Below are 13,238 nucleotides of genomic sequence, written 5' to 3' on the forward strand. Positions count from 1 at the left end.
CTTTATTTAATTCTATGTAGCCATGACCACTTAAGAGGGTTTAATGTACATCCCCTCATGACATGGAGTCTAGCTACTGGTCATTTGCTACAGGCTGTAAACGAGACTAAAAAATACGTCACTAACCACCATTGTAGTGCTAGACTCGTGTAAATTCCTATTATGACTTAATATACATTCTTCAGAGAGTGCAGTCAGTGACATAATTAATGCAAAGGTTTCTTAAGTTAGTGATGCACCAAACAATGCCAGTAAAGTCATTAAGGAGAAATCTTCCCAAAAGACTTCCCTGTAGTGGATAAGTACATTGCCTTTGGAGTTGTCTATAATGCCTGGGGGAATGAGATCTTTGTCTGTGTCTTTAATAAGTGTTTATCATTTTCTGAATTCAATTGTCATTGTGAAAGGTTTGTGTTGTTTGTTGCTTTTTTTAATGTTATATTTATTAAAACCCACACACCAAGCCATCATCTCTTCACTATAATGCAGCCAGCTGCACCCTTTGTTTATTGATTAATATCTTTATCTTATCAGCAGATTGAGCCTTTACTTTTATCACCAAATAAATTGATTTTGTTTGGGATGGGCTAATTCTGTCATTTTATCTCATTCATTAATTTTATTTATATATATATATATATATATATATATATATATATATATATATATATATATATGTCAGGGCTCGAAATTAGCGGTAGTCCGCTAGCCCGAGGTTAGCAGATTTCCCGTCGGACTAGTAACTCTCATAATGTTAATAGTCCGATGGGCTAGTAGGTTTCGGTTATCAATAGTCAGCATTTGTTTACGCCATTCTCTAATGAAGACTTAACTTAGCAGATGTTCTGTAGAATCAAAGCAGTGGCCATTGTAAACACAGTCCTAACATATTAGCATGAGAAGATGAAGTCAATTTCTGCCTCGGATAGGTGCATTTCTATAACAAGAATCCATCCGATTCTGCGCATTTCACTTAACAGCGCAAATTATGGTCCCATCATAAACAACGGAAGTTTGGTAATTGATCCTAATTAATCTGATAATGAATTAACTGAAAAAATGACGTGGTATCACAGTTTATTCACTCGACCACAGTAACAAACTACAAGGCGGTATACCACACAAAAGAACACAGCAAAAACTATTCAAAGAAATTAGTTTGCACATTTTTTTGTTTAAGGTTTTTGTTTTTTTTTTTTGCTTGTTACCCAGATGCTCCAACAGTCACAAACAGGAAACTGCATATTTTACATTTCCATCGAAACAATTATCAGAATTAGATCAATTTATTATGATTACGTTATTGACACATCCTTTTAATACAGTTACTTTTTCTATGATGATAAGAATAGTTTTTTATATTTTTCCCTTACAAGAATGAACAAATAATTGAATACACGTGGATATATCCAAGCAGAATGCCGTACATTTGTTGGGAATTAAAATCTCTGAGCATGGGCATCTAAGATTTGAGAATTTTCCGCCTTATTATTAATTTCAACAATACATTGAGGTTTGATTAATTTGGAACAATTGCCAAACTTACGACTTATGATACCGTAATTGGAGCTGTTAAATACAACGCGCTGAGTGTCAGATGGCTTTGCTTGATGGGAACACACCTTTTCCAAACTGAAACTAACACTATCTTCTGATGCTAATATTTTATAGCAGTGTTTACAATAGCTGCTGCTTTGATCATGCATAACATCCGCTGAAGTTAAGTCCTTGTTAGGGAGAGTCCATTTTATTGTGGGAGGGGGCAAAGACATGTGTTTTGAAACGTGTTTCTTGCTCTGACTTTATTATATAAAGGACACTGTGCCATTCCTTTTCTTGCTTTATTCGCGTCAGCTATACCATAACATCTCGTATTTCAAAAAAGGCACAATTCCTTCCTTATAAGACAGGCAAAATGTGGCATTTGATAGAAGGTGTTCAGCCACCGGGGAAAAAAAGCAAAAGTTGAATGAGAATGATGAGGAATAATTCTTATGATAGGGAAAAGCGTAATAGAAAGTTTCAGAAGAAATGGACAAAAGACATGGAATGGCTGAATTATGACGAGGAAAGGAACATTATGTGGTGTAACTGGTGTATGCAATTCGCAAAAACAAACACACAGAAAACATGCAGTTTTGTTGCGGGTTGTTCGAACTTTAAAACTGAATAGGTAAACATACATGAAAGCTGTGTGACATTGTTTTGAGAACAGGACTAGTAAAGATTTAGCAGGACTAGTGAATTTCTCAATATACTAGTCCTTCTGGCTACAAAGAAATTTGTGTTAAATTCGAGCCCTGATATATATATATATATATATATATATATATATATATATATATATATATATTACCCCCAAACCAGGTCAAAACTGCTACATTCATGCACAGAATGAGTATGTTTTGTCGTAACTAATAGCTACCTGTGTTATTCTTATGCTGCATTTGAAGTAATTCGGAAATTTATTGTGTGAAGTTATGGACTGGATAAATGAAGGGTACCTTAGTTATTTTCATAATTCATATGCTAACATGTAATTTTCAAAAATATAAATGAGAAAGTTTTGTTATAGATGTGTTTGTGTGTAACAACAACTATGAAAAAGGAATAGAATTGTGGATATTTAACTGAACTTGACAGCTTTTTTTCATCAAGGAACATATTTCTGAGGATCACCTGTTTCTGAGGCTACCCATTTTAAGCTTGCATTAAAACAAACCACATTTAGGATTTCAGAACCTTGTAAAGAGGCACATTAGACAGTACTCTTTCAAAACTATATTGCTTTTGATTAAATAAGGATAAAATAGATAATTAAATCATATTGTTGCCTCTGAAGTTTCTGGGTCTTTGATGAGTTGTATTTGTTACTGTAACCCTTCTGCTATAGAAATTTAAAGACAGAAATACTTATATATTTTTCACTCACATTTAAAATCAGTCTAGTATTACAGCAAACCTTAAGACATTAATAATATTTGCTCAGATGCTTATTCATTGCATGGTATTAAGAGTGTGGGCATTTGTATAACATGGGTGTTTGTATAACATGGGCATTTGTATAACATGGGATTGAAAAATCTGAAAATCCATTTGCCCATCAGGCGAGTACTACAGATTTTACTTGCGCAGAATAAACTCTTACTCAACTGACTATTCTAGAAATATAATGGTTATTTACCAGAGTTATTCATGGATCCAGCACCAGTTGTAATTAGTTACAAATTGGGACTAGTCTGCTATCCCTGTGGTAAATGTCTGTTAATACAAAAAATTGTGAGTGAAGCACTTGCATGAGCTTAATAAAAATAAACAAAAAATAATGCTGCTTCTAGAAAGCTTGGACTGTCCCTGATCAAAGTTGACAGTATTATTAACAGTTGACCCATTTCATAAAAGTAAAATATTGCTCTGACATGAATCAGCACTTCCTTGATTGGGGTGAGTAACTGGAAAATTCACTTGAGAGTTGGATATTTTCATGCACAATTCCGAATTTTCAATCCCAGCATTACTCAATTTCACTTGTGTGTAATCTATCCCTGGTTATCAAGATACTTAACCGTTGCATTTGTATGCAAGAGGTACTTGGTTTGTAGCTTGAAAGATAAATTGGTTGAGACGATGCTCAATCAGAAAGGAGGAGAATTGATTCTGAAGTTTGCCATTGGATGTAACTCTTTTCTGACATGTGGCCTTGGACCACTCCGGTGGCCTAGTGGTTAAAGCGTTCACCTTGGATGCAGGAGGTCATGGGTTCAAACCACAGCTGAGTGATACCATAAAATGATCTTCTATAATGTCTGTAGTCCAACAGATAGTTGTACATTTTGTTAACCCTTCATCTCAGAAATACATACTGTGCACTGTTGGTTAGTACATACAAACATGAATGCACACATTCAGAGTTCAGTTAGTACAGAAAATTATCAAACTATTTGAAATAAATAAAATCCTATTTTCATTAAGTACATCATCTATATCAAACTTGTTTTGCATTTATGTGTGTAGACAATGTCAGTAATTTTAGGTTTGTTTAAACACTGCTCAGCAAATGATGTAACTTCCACTATCATTGTAGCCTTGGTAATATTGGTTGTTTTTTCTGAGATATTAATTTGTTACGTTTCTTTTTATGTCTGTCCTACCAATTTCATACCTGCAAAAAAACTTGAGTTCTTCAGATCTATAGTTAGCAATTGTTCTGGATTGCATGCACTCAAGGTAAGGAAGAATTCTATAGATTTTGGGTTCAATAGGTCAAAGGTCAAGGTTGGTGAATGAAAGTATAATAATGGTTTCCATACAATTATTTCTACATAACCTACCTACATAAACTTTATGAATGGATTGCATGAGAGGTAAGGAAGAATAATGGAAATTTCAGGGCCATAGGTCAAGGTCACTATGACTGAAAGAAGAAAAATGGTACCTGTTAAATCCAGGACCAAACTTTGTGGGTAGATGTCGCTTTCACTTGCATAGATTTTTGGGTCAGTTGGAGGCCATGGTAGGCTTAATGTGCCATTCAGACAATGTTTCCATTTACCCTCATGTGTGCATCAGAGACCCTCAAGTTTTTAATTTGATGCAGTTTTGACACTAAGGTTTCTTTTTTTGCTCAATATGACCCCACAGTTCTGACACCAAGTCGAATTTTTAACACTCATTCTATCACCCCCAGGGGATATGCTGATTCAGAGTACTTTTCTTTCGCAATGCTTCAGTTTGAAATCTTTGAATTCATGGCATACATAGTTTATTATTATGCCAGCTCCATCATAGTTGGGTTCATTGCTCATGAAAGCAAAAGCTAAACAGTACAATAACAGTGTATGGTGATTAAAGGGGTGGGAAGATAAAGGCTATGAAATTACTGCAGAGAGAGTTATGATCAAAATATTATCAATCATATGCTTCAGAAAAAGGATTCATAAACTCCAATATTAATCCAGTTCCAATCTTGATAACTTGGAACTTAGTTATATCTTGTAATGCGAGTTGGAAATTTAAATTAATTTTTGTAATTTGTACATTGTCTTGCTTGAAGGTTTCAGTCTTGCCATGTCTTTGACATTGTACCCATTCCCAGTTTACCAATATAGTTTGTATTACTAATAATAGCAATAAGCTGGATGATCACACTAAAATTAAAACAAAGTACAGATCTGCTGTCCTTTCAGGTCAAGTTACATAAGACAATAGAGGCCACTCAGATTTAGGTAAATGGTTGGACATTATGCTAGTTATCTATGTTGATTATTATTCCACTTATGACAATACTTGAAACAATAGTAGAAATATGTTTAAAAGGAAATCACCACAATATATATATATCAAAAAGATTATTAGGAAGATAATTTCAAGTTGTCTGTTTATGATAGATAGTAAAAGAACCACAATTAGCAATACATTTGGGGTCTTCCCTCTGATCATGTGAATCCACCAAGCCGTCATTGTTTCAGTATTTTGATTTTGTTTGTACTGGTTTAAAGGACTAACAACCAAAAAATCTCCACTTATTCCCTGACATTTGGAAACAAGTTCTATTAAAGTTACAGTCGACCCTTAATTGACTGTCTCAAAGTGATAGTGGAACAGGTTTTTTTTTTTTACAAACATGTGCATACACAGGGTTCCCATGCTACTGGGAACATGTGCATACACAGGGTTCCCATACTACTGGGAAATTGAGAAAAGTTGGAAGAAATTAAAGATTTTGTCCAGGCTGTGAAAAATCCTTGAAATTTCCAAATATGGATGAAAGTCGGGGAAACCTGGGGATTTTCTGTCACCACTTGACAACAGAAAAAATTTAATAACTGAGTTTTAACTGAACTAATCCAGAATTAAATTTATTGAGTTTTGAGCAGGATATTCAGAAGTTGTAGTATGATCATTTGGGTGCTTGCCACAATCATATTTGTATAGGTAATCCAAATGCTCGGTGGATTTGAGTCATCTAGTAGACCAGTTCATTCAAAGACAGCCAGATATTGGTATCTTTTCTTGCATAGAAGGAATAAGAACCAATCAAACATCACAACCAGTCAACAAGATGTTGGCATAGGGTAGCCACTTACCAGATGGCATAACAAGTTTAAATGCTGTTAAATTGAGCTTAGTCTGCATGAAATTGATAAGAAAATGATTTATTTTTGCAGAAATTGTGAGTATAACAATCATTATGTCTTTAATCCACTGACAGATGACATGTAACTAACGAGTTGATGAAATTTGACCTAGTACTTGCCATTTGCAATGCTAGTCACAGTAAACAAATCTCACAAACTATGTTCATGACATGATAGGTCCAGTAGTCATGTGATATCAACATCAAATTGTCTCGAATCTTGTTGAAAAAATTAAAAAGACATTAAATGAAAGTCTCATACTAGTTGGAATTTAAAAAAAAACAAATGTATTACATGATTACCACATTGCCATGTACTCTCTGCTAGATGAATCAAGCTCAGTCCAGGTTGATATGACAGCAGAATATTTCTGGTCATTCTGGGAATAAATATGTTGAGAATTATATTCCTTTTGGGTTTTTAGAAAAGGTATTTGACTTTCATTTAATAATTTTGAATTTTTGTACAACATTAGAAACGGAATTGTTAATACACTGTGACTATTGGACTTCTGATGTCATAGGTTAAGAGATTTGTGTAGTTGTGTGACTAGCAATGCAAATTGCAAGTACCAGGTCAGGTTTCATAAATGTAGTATTTTAGTCTAATCTGTCAGCAGATTAAAGATACAGCAATTATAATCCAATTTATGAGAAAATAAATAATTTTCCTATTCTTGACTCACTGTAACATTGTTAAAGTTTGCTAGGCTCGCTCGTAAGCAGCTACTGTATGCTGCTACTATATGGTGGTGGTGAATTCCAAATTTTTCAAATATGCAGTTAGCTCTGACCCCATACAGCAACGTAAATATCCAAATATGACAAATCTGGTGGGAATATTTTGAGGAAACCCACTTTGGAAAATGGCCCACCATTCTTTATAGAGTATTAAGTCAAATTTTAGTCAAAAATATAGAATCTCTTAGCTGAACTTTGGTGCTAAACTATGACACTGTGATCATGTGCTTGAAGTATTGGTTTCAAATCTTAAATAGGTAACAGTAGTAGGGTGACGTCTTTTGTATTATATATTAAGAAACGGTACAAGCCCCTGTATCAGTACAAGTTTGGGGATTGGTTTATTGCATTACATGCAGACATATGTTGATTTTACAGAATATTAAATCCTTCTTTATACCGTATTCCTTTGAAGTTTCTTTTGTCAAAATATAAAACAATCCTTTTGTAATTAGGTTTTTTTAAATGATGGATTTTTATCCATATCATCTTAAGGGGTTTAGGTTGTTTGAAAAATCTAGTTAGTTTGAGTTTTAATGGCACTGATTAATTTCAGATTTAAATTTATTTCTTTACAAGACAAGATTCTAATACTTTACATTTTTTTATATATTGTAACAGAAAATGTTGACTTTGTATCGCATGCATTTTTATTGCTATCTTGATTACAACTGGTTATTCTGATTTCTTTACAATTTAATTTTGAAAGCAAATAAAACTAATTTATCTTCGTTGTGTTATTGTTTCATCATACCAGCATAGTGCAGTTCAGCAAAGTAGAATGAGAATATTTATTCTGTAAATTGAGACCACTCGAGTGGCATAGTGGTTAGAGTGTCCGCCTTGGATGCGGGAGGTCATGGGTTTGATCCCAGGCCGAGTCATACCAAAGACTTACAAAAATGGTACTAACAGCTGCCTCGCTTGGTGCTCAGCATTAAGAGGTTAGTGTTAGAGCCAAACAGCCAATGAAATACGATGTTTCTAACACAACTAGGCAGTGTGTTATTGAAAGATCGCCTGGGATTTGGTGTTTTCAGATGCATTCAAAATAGCTTTCAGAATGTGTTTCCTACTCGAATTTCTGGTGAATATGACAAAAGCCTCCAGGGGTTAATGTGTAAAGTCAATTCAGTTGACAGAGTGTGTGTAATTTGGATTTTTAACGTAGCTTTAACAATTTTTCAGTCATATCGCTATGATGTCTGCAGTGTGGCAGTTTATAGTGATACCTAGCACTGGGGCATCATGTCACAGACATGTAGCATGATGTCCCACCCAGTCACATTATCTTGACACCAGGTCAACCAGTCCTAATACTAACCTCTTAACGCTGAGCGCCAAGTGAGGCAGCTGTTAGTAACATTTCTGTAAGTCTTTGGTATGACTCAACCAGGGATCAGACCTATGACCTCCCACATCTGAGGCGGGTATGAAGAGAAGCAAATCAGGTGTCACTGCTGAAGTGACTGCCTTTTTGTTTATTGGCCTTCATCGGTCAAGTATTGCTTGGCAAAAATGACCTGGATCTTTGACCTTATGTTTGAATGCATACGAGGCATAGTTATGTTGAAATAAATTTATTTTACAAGCATTTATAAATTATCCATCCAGTAATGCGTACAGAATGCAGCCATTATAACTCACCCTTTTGTCAAGTGGCTTTCCATACAGAAATATATAGATGAAAATACTGTTTGATCAGCTAATGCATGATAAAGTTAATAATAAGATAAAATTATTGTATTTAATTACCTGGACTCTAAAATATGTTCTCTTATTCTTTGAATACAAGGCCCATAGGTCTAGAGAGCATAGAAATTAATTATAGTCACTAAATTTTATCATTAATTAATTATCCTTCAATGACACTATATATTATCTCCTTTTTGGATGTTTTTAATTTATTTGTATTTTATCGAATGATAAATCCATATTGATGATAAGCCCTTTCCATTAATGCATACATGTACTGTATTTATTTTGTGATATACATATGCTTTGTGATGAACTGGTTCCACTTGTACAGACATACTGTATTTATCCAGTAATTTATTCTTGCTTGATGATGAACTAGTTCCACTTGTACAGACATACTGTATTTATCCATTAATTTACTCTTGCTTGATGATAAACTGGTTCGACTCGTACAGATGTACAGCTAACCCCTACTTACAAAATTGTTGCATTCTCAGGAGTGGTCACATAACTCAAAATTATGTAACTTGAAAGTTTTGGTTTCACTGCCTCTAAATATTATCGAAACTTAATGTAATTCATTTTACTTTAATATCATTCATTTTAGCTATATATAATCCTAATGTTTTGTTTTAGGCAAATAATTTCTTTATTTGTTTAATCTTCACAAAAAAATATGAAATCGTGTTAACATGAAATTCATGGAACTTTCAGATTTGTTTAAGTAGGCAGATACCTTTATTGTGTTTGTCCATTGATAGGTCCTGACTTGATTATGAGCCCATTCCTTCATTTTTTTGTTGTTGTTGTTGTTGTAGGGTCTAACGCCGTTTTTCAGCACAAGATAGGCTATACATGGCGGCTATACATGGCGGCCAGTATAATTGGTGGAGGAAGAACCCTAGAAAACCCTGGGAAGAACCACCGACCCACGAGATGCTACTGGCAGGCTTTCTCACGTACCAACGTTAGCCTACCCATTCCTTCATAAACACATACTATATTTATCCAGTGATAAATCCTCCAATCCTCCATACTTGATGTGGAGCCCATTCGATTTTTGCAAACTTTTGGCATATATTTAGTATATTTTATTTGTTATAACTTATTGGGGTGGCAGCTGTTTCATAAATGGAGAAATACTGTAAAGATTCAAATTTTGAGTGGAAGGTTATTAGCAATATTTAAAAATTAAATTTGTAGCTCATCTTTATGAAGTCAAGGAGGCTACTGTACTGCTCCTGGTGTCATCCTCTACACCTATACATGTGTATAGCCTCCTTACATCTCAAGGATTCTTTTTTTCTAGGTTCTATGCAGTAGTTTGAAGTGGTTTTCATATCACCCACCCCTGAAGAGGTGGCTAACTTTTACCACACATGTACATTATTTGTAAATTCTTGCTCAAGTATTTGTGTTTAGCTCTGGTTTTCTGTACCCTGTTAACATATTGTTGTACCTCGGATCATAAAACTTTGTGAGGGGATTTATATAATATTTACTACCCCACCATCTGCACAAAGTAGGTCAGTGTGACCCATATTTCATACTTCAATGACTTCAGCTAAATTTTGTTATAAGTTTGTTTCTTATAGTCAGTTCATGCTAGAATCAACAAACTAGATGATTGTTCACATTTCTTCAAGCACCATCCCCTTAAAAATAAGGTCACTATGACTTATGTTTCACATTTTACTGGCTTGGGTTAAGTATTTGCCATTAGCTCATGACTAAATTTGTTACTGTATATGCATCCTTTTATGCCTAGAAACATGAAACTGGGTTAGAGGGTACATTTTGATAAGCATCCAGATAAAATAGGTCATTGACCCATTTTTCACACTTAACTAACTTGGGATCAGTTTTGTATTTAAATTGTTAATGTTTGAATACATAAATGAGATGTGTATGTACATCTTGATTAATAAAACACCAGTACAGAAAAACAGGCCACTGTGTTGTACATTTCACATTTTGCTGGCTTAGGTTAAAATTGTGCATTTAGCTCATGATCAGAGAAACTCGCTGTGACCCATATTTCCTCTTTTAATAGCTTTGGTTAGGTTTTTGTATTATGCTCATAAGCACATGAATATTTGGCATGGTATACAATTACTATCCTATCGTGAATCATGAAACTTTGTGAGAAGATGCATCACGATGTATATTATACCCTAAATGCCAATACAAGGTCTCTGGGAACTATATTTCATGCTTCAGTGACTTTGTTGAAATTCTGTGTGTGAAATTCATTTATTGGATATTATTTATCTTTGTATCATTAATCTTGCTACATATAATTGGATATATCTCTGGTAGTGCTACACCCATACAACCAAAATAAGGCCACTGTGGCCTACATTTTATGCTTTATGTAATCATACATAGTTCAAGACTACACGGATTTTCCATTTTTATGCATCCTAGAATACAAAGAAGGCTCTTTCTGACTAGTTTAGCTGGAAATTGAAATAAAAATGTTTTTATTCATTGGTAAATTGTTGATATTAATTACTGTACGTTGTGTTTTATGATAGGTTATCCACAACAGGCTTACTGTGTAGCATACATGTGAGTAGTTATAGAAAGTAACCAAGTATAGTGCATGCTGCATGCTTTTCTTGTGATGCCTCAGCTGCAGTGGCTATTTGAGGTCATATTACTGGTGCATGAACTATGCTTGTGATACTGGCTGCCACTTCAAGGTCACTTAGAGCCTGTCACTTTCACCCATATAAAATTAGGGTTCTGTGGGTGGATAATAATAGCTTCTGAAACAGATTTTAAGAACAGTGAGATATTTTTTAAAAAAAACCTTTCTGATTTTTATAAAATCAGTATAGTACTTCTACTTTCTTATTGGAAAAAATGTTCTATTGTATTTTGTCATTTATGCCTGCTACATTGTATATGTATTTGGTTTAACAGCAGGTCAACACAAAAATGGTTATATAGTGCCAGTTAAAAGTTACGTTCTAAAACTATAAAAATAAAAAATAATTCCCAGAAATTTAGTTAGAAAGGGGGGAAACATTCAGATGCCAAGATCACTTTAGTCTGAATTTATTTTCTAGATGATAATTAACTTGTATGATTAGTCAAGACTATTTGAAGCTTCTTAATGGTGAAATTTGTAATTATAATTTATTGTTTACACTCGTTCTAGTTTTGTCATGCTTTTGTTATAAAATTATTAGTTTCGCTGTTTAGTTTTGTCATGCTTTTGTTGTTTGCAATATGCAGCAGGAGAGGAGAGCACCCTCAGAAGAACCCCCACCAGTACATGACAGAAATTTGCATGCGCGTGAGGCTAATGGAGATGCAGGTATGTTGAATCTCATCTCTACTTCTTACATTGAGTTATCGCCCTTACTGTGTGTTATCTCCCCTTAGAAGCAGGAGACAGACTCGGAAATGGGTAATTTTACCAGTGATATGAAAATAAAATGCAAAAGTAATACATAATTTATGTAAGCAGAATGTAGAATGATTATGGATGGAATGCAGAATTTGTGCAAACAGAATGTAGAATGATTATAGATGTAATGCAGAATTGGCACAGACAGAATGCAGATGAAATGAAGAACACATTTTATAGAGAATGTAGACTGAAATGAAAAATGCAGAATAGTGAACGATAAGCAAAATTGGAATGAAATGCAGTTCATGTTTGGATTTGAGAATCATATTTTGAAGATGTTGCTAAAGTTACAGTCAAAAACACTTTCACGTTATAATCCAGAATCATTCTTTACACTGACAGACAATCTTCATCCCAAATAAGCAGTGGAATTGTTTTTATTGAGGCAGACATAAAAAAACCAACTGCCACTGATATGATGGCATCATCACCAGCAATTGTATCTGTACAATCTTTATTTCAGTGAAACAAAAAAAGAAATAAAATTTGCTGACAAATACTCTTCAGCTGTATCTTTATATTGGTTGCTTGTGCGGTTATATTTTAATTGACCATAAATTCAGTGCAGTCTTGTGCATTTGCTATTTCATTAAAGCAAGCTTTTCACAAGATGAGATACAAAAAGCTTTAGTTTTCTCCCTTTAACAACTGTTGAAAATGGAAGACCAAACTTGAGAAAAAGGTATTTCCATTTCATTCTAAGTGAGTGAAAATGAAAGGAGTGATTGATGAAAGCAATATATGCAAAATCTTGCTGTGTTTTTGAGACCATAACCAATAAATAACATGATGATAAAAGAAATGCAGAGTTGCCAACCCTTAAGATTTTGCCATAAGTCTTACAAAAATGACCCTTAAAATATGGACTTAAGAAATTGAAATTTTTTCCTAAGAATTACATCAAATGAGAGATGGCAACAAGCCATATAGCTGCATTGGGTTTGGAACTGTACTAGAGGTAAATAAATTCTATGCATACTTTACAAACTTTTAAACTTTTCAGCTGAACATGATGCTGACAGTGGTTGTATCAGTTTCGAATACTGAACATTTTAAGTTACCTGTTTTCCAGCGTTGCAATAGCAGTACATGACAGTTGTCACACATTGTTGAAAATTGGTCCGACTTACAGAAAAGAATAAACTGCCTTACTGAGACAGTCTTGTTATGGTTGGATTGTCTGGAAATGCTAATGTGAATGGAATTAAAACAGAAGACAAAATGGAATGCAAATTAAATTTA

At 34.0% G+C, this 13,238-nt stretch overlaps 1 protein-coding gene across 6 annotated transcripts in view; it reads left to right on the forward strand.

The window, feature by feature from the left end:
* LOC149774427 (protein kinase C iota type-like) overlaps window positions 1-13,238 on the forward strand; it is a 109,365-nt gene that overhangs the window by 31,707 nt on the left and 64,420 nt on the right. For all 6 annotated transcript variants that reach the window (XM_089945212.1, XM_089945213.1, XM_089945211.1 and 3 more), the window contains exon 8: window positions 11,819-11,900. In XM_089945212.1, coding sequence (XP_089801338.1) covers window positions 11,819-11,900 — 82 coding nt within the window. The remainder of the gene's footprint in view (window positions 1-11,818; window positions 11,901-13,238) is intronic.

The sequence above is a fragment of the Sinohyriopsis cumingii genome, unplaced genomic scaffold (genome assembly GCF_028554795.1).
Source record: "Sinohyriopsis cumingii isolate HCF-2022 unplaced genomic scaffold, ASM2855479v2 utg000229l, whole genome shotgun sequence".
Lineage (NCBI taxonomy): Eukaryota > Metazoa > Mollusca > Bivalvia > Unionida > Unionidae > Sinohyriopsis > Sinohyriopsis cumingii.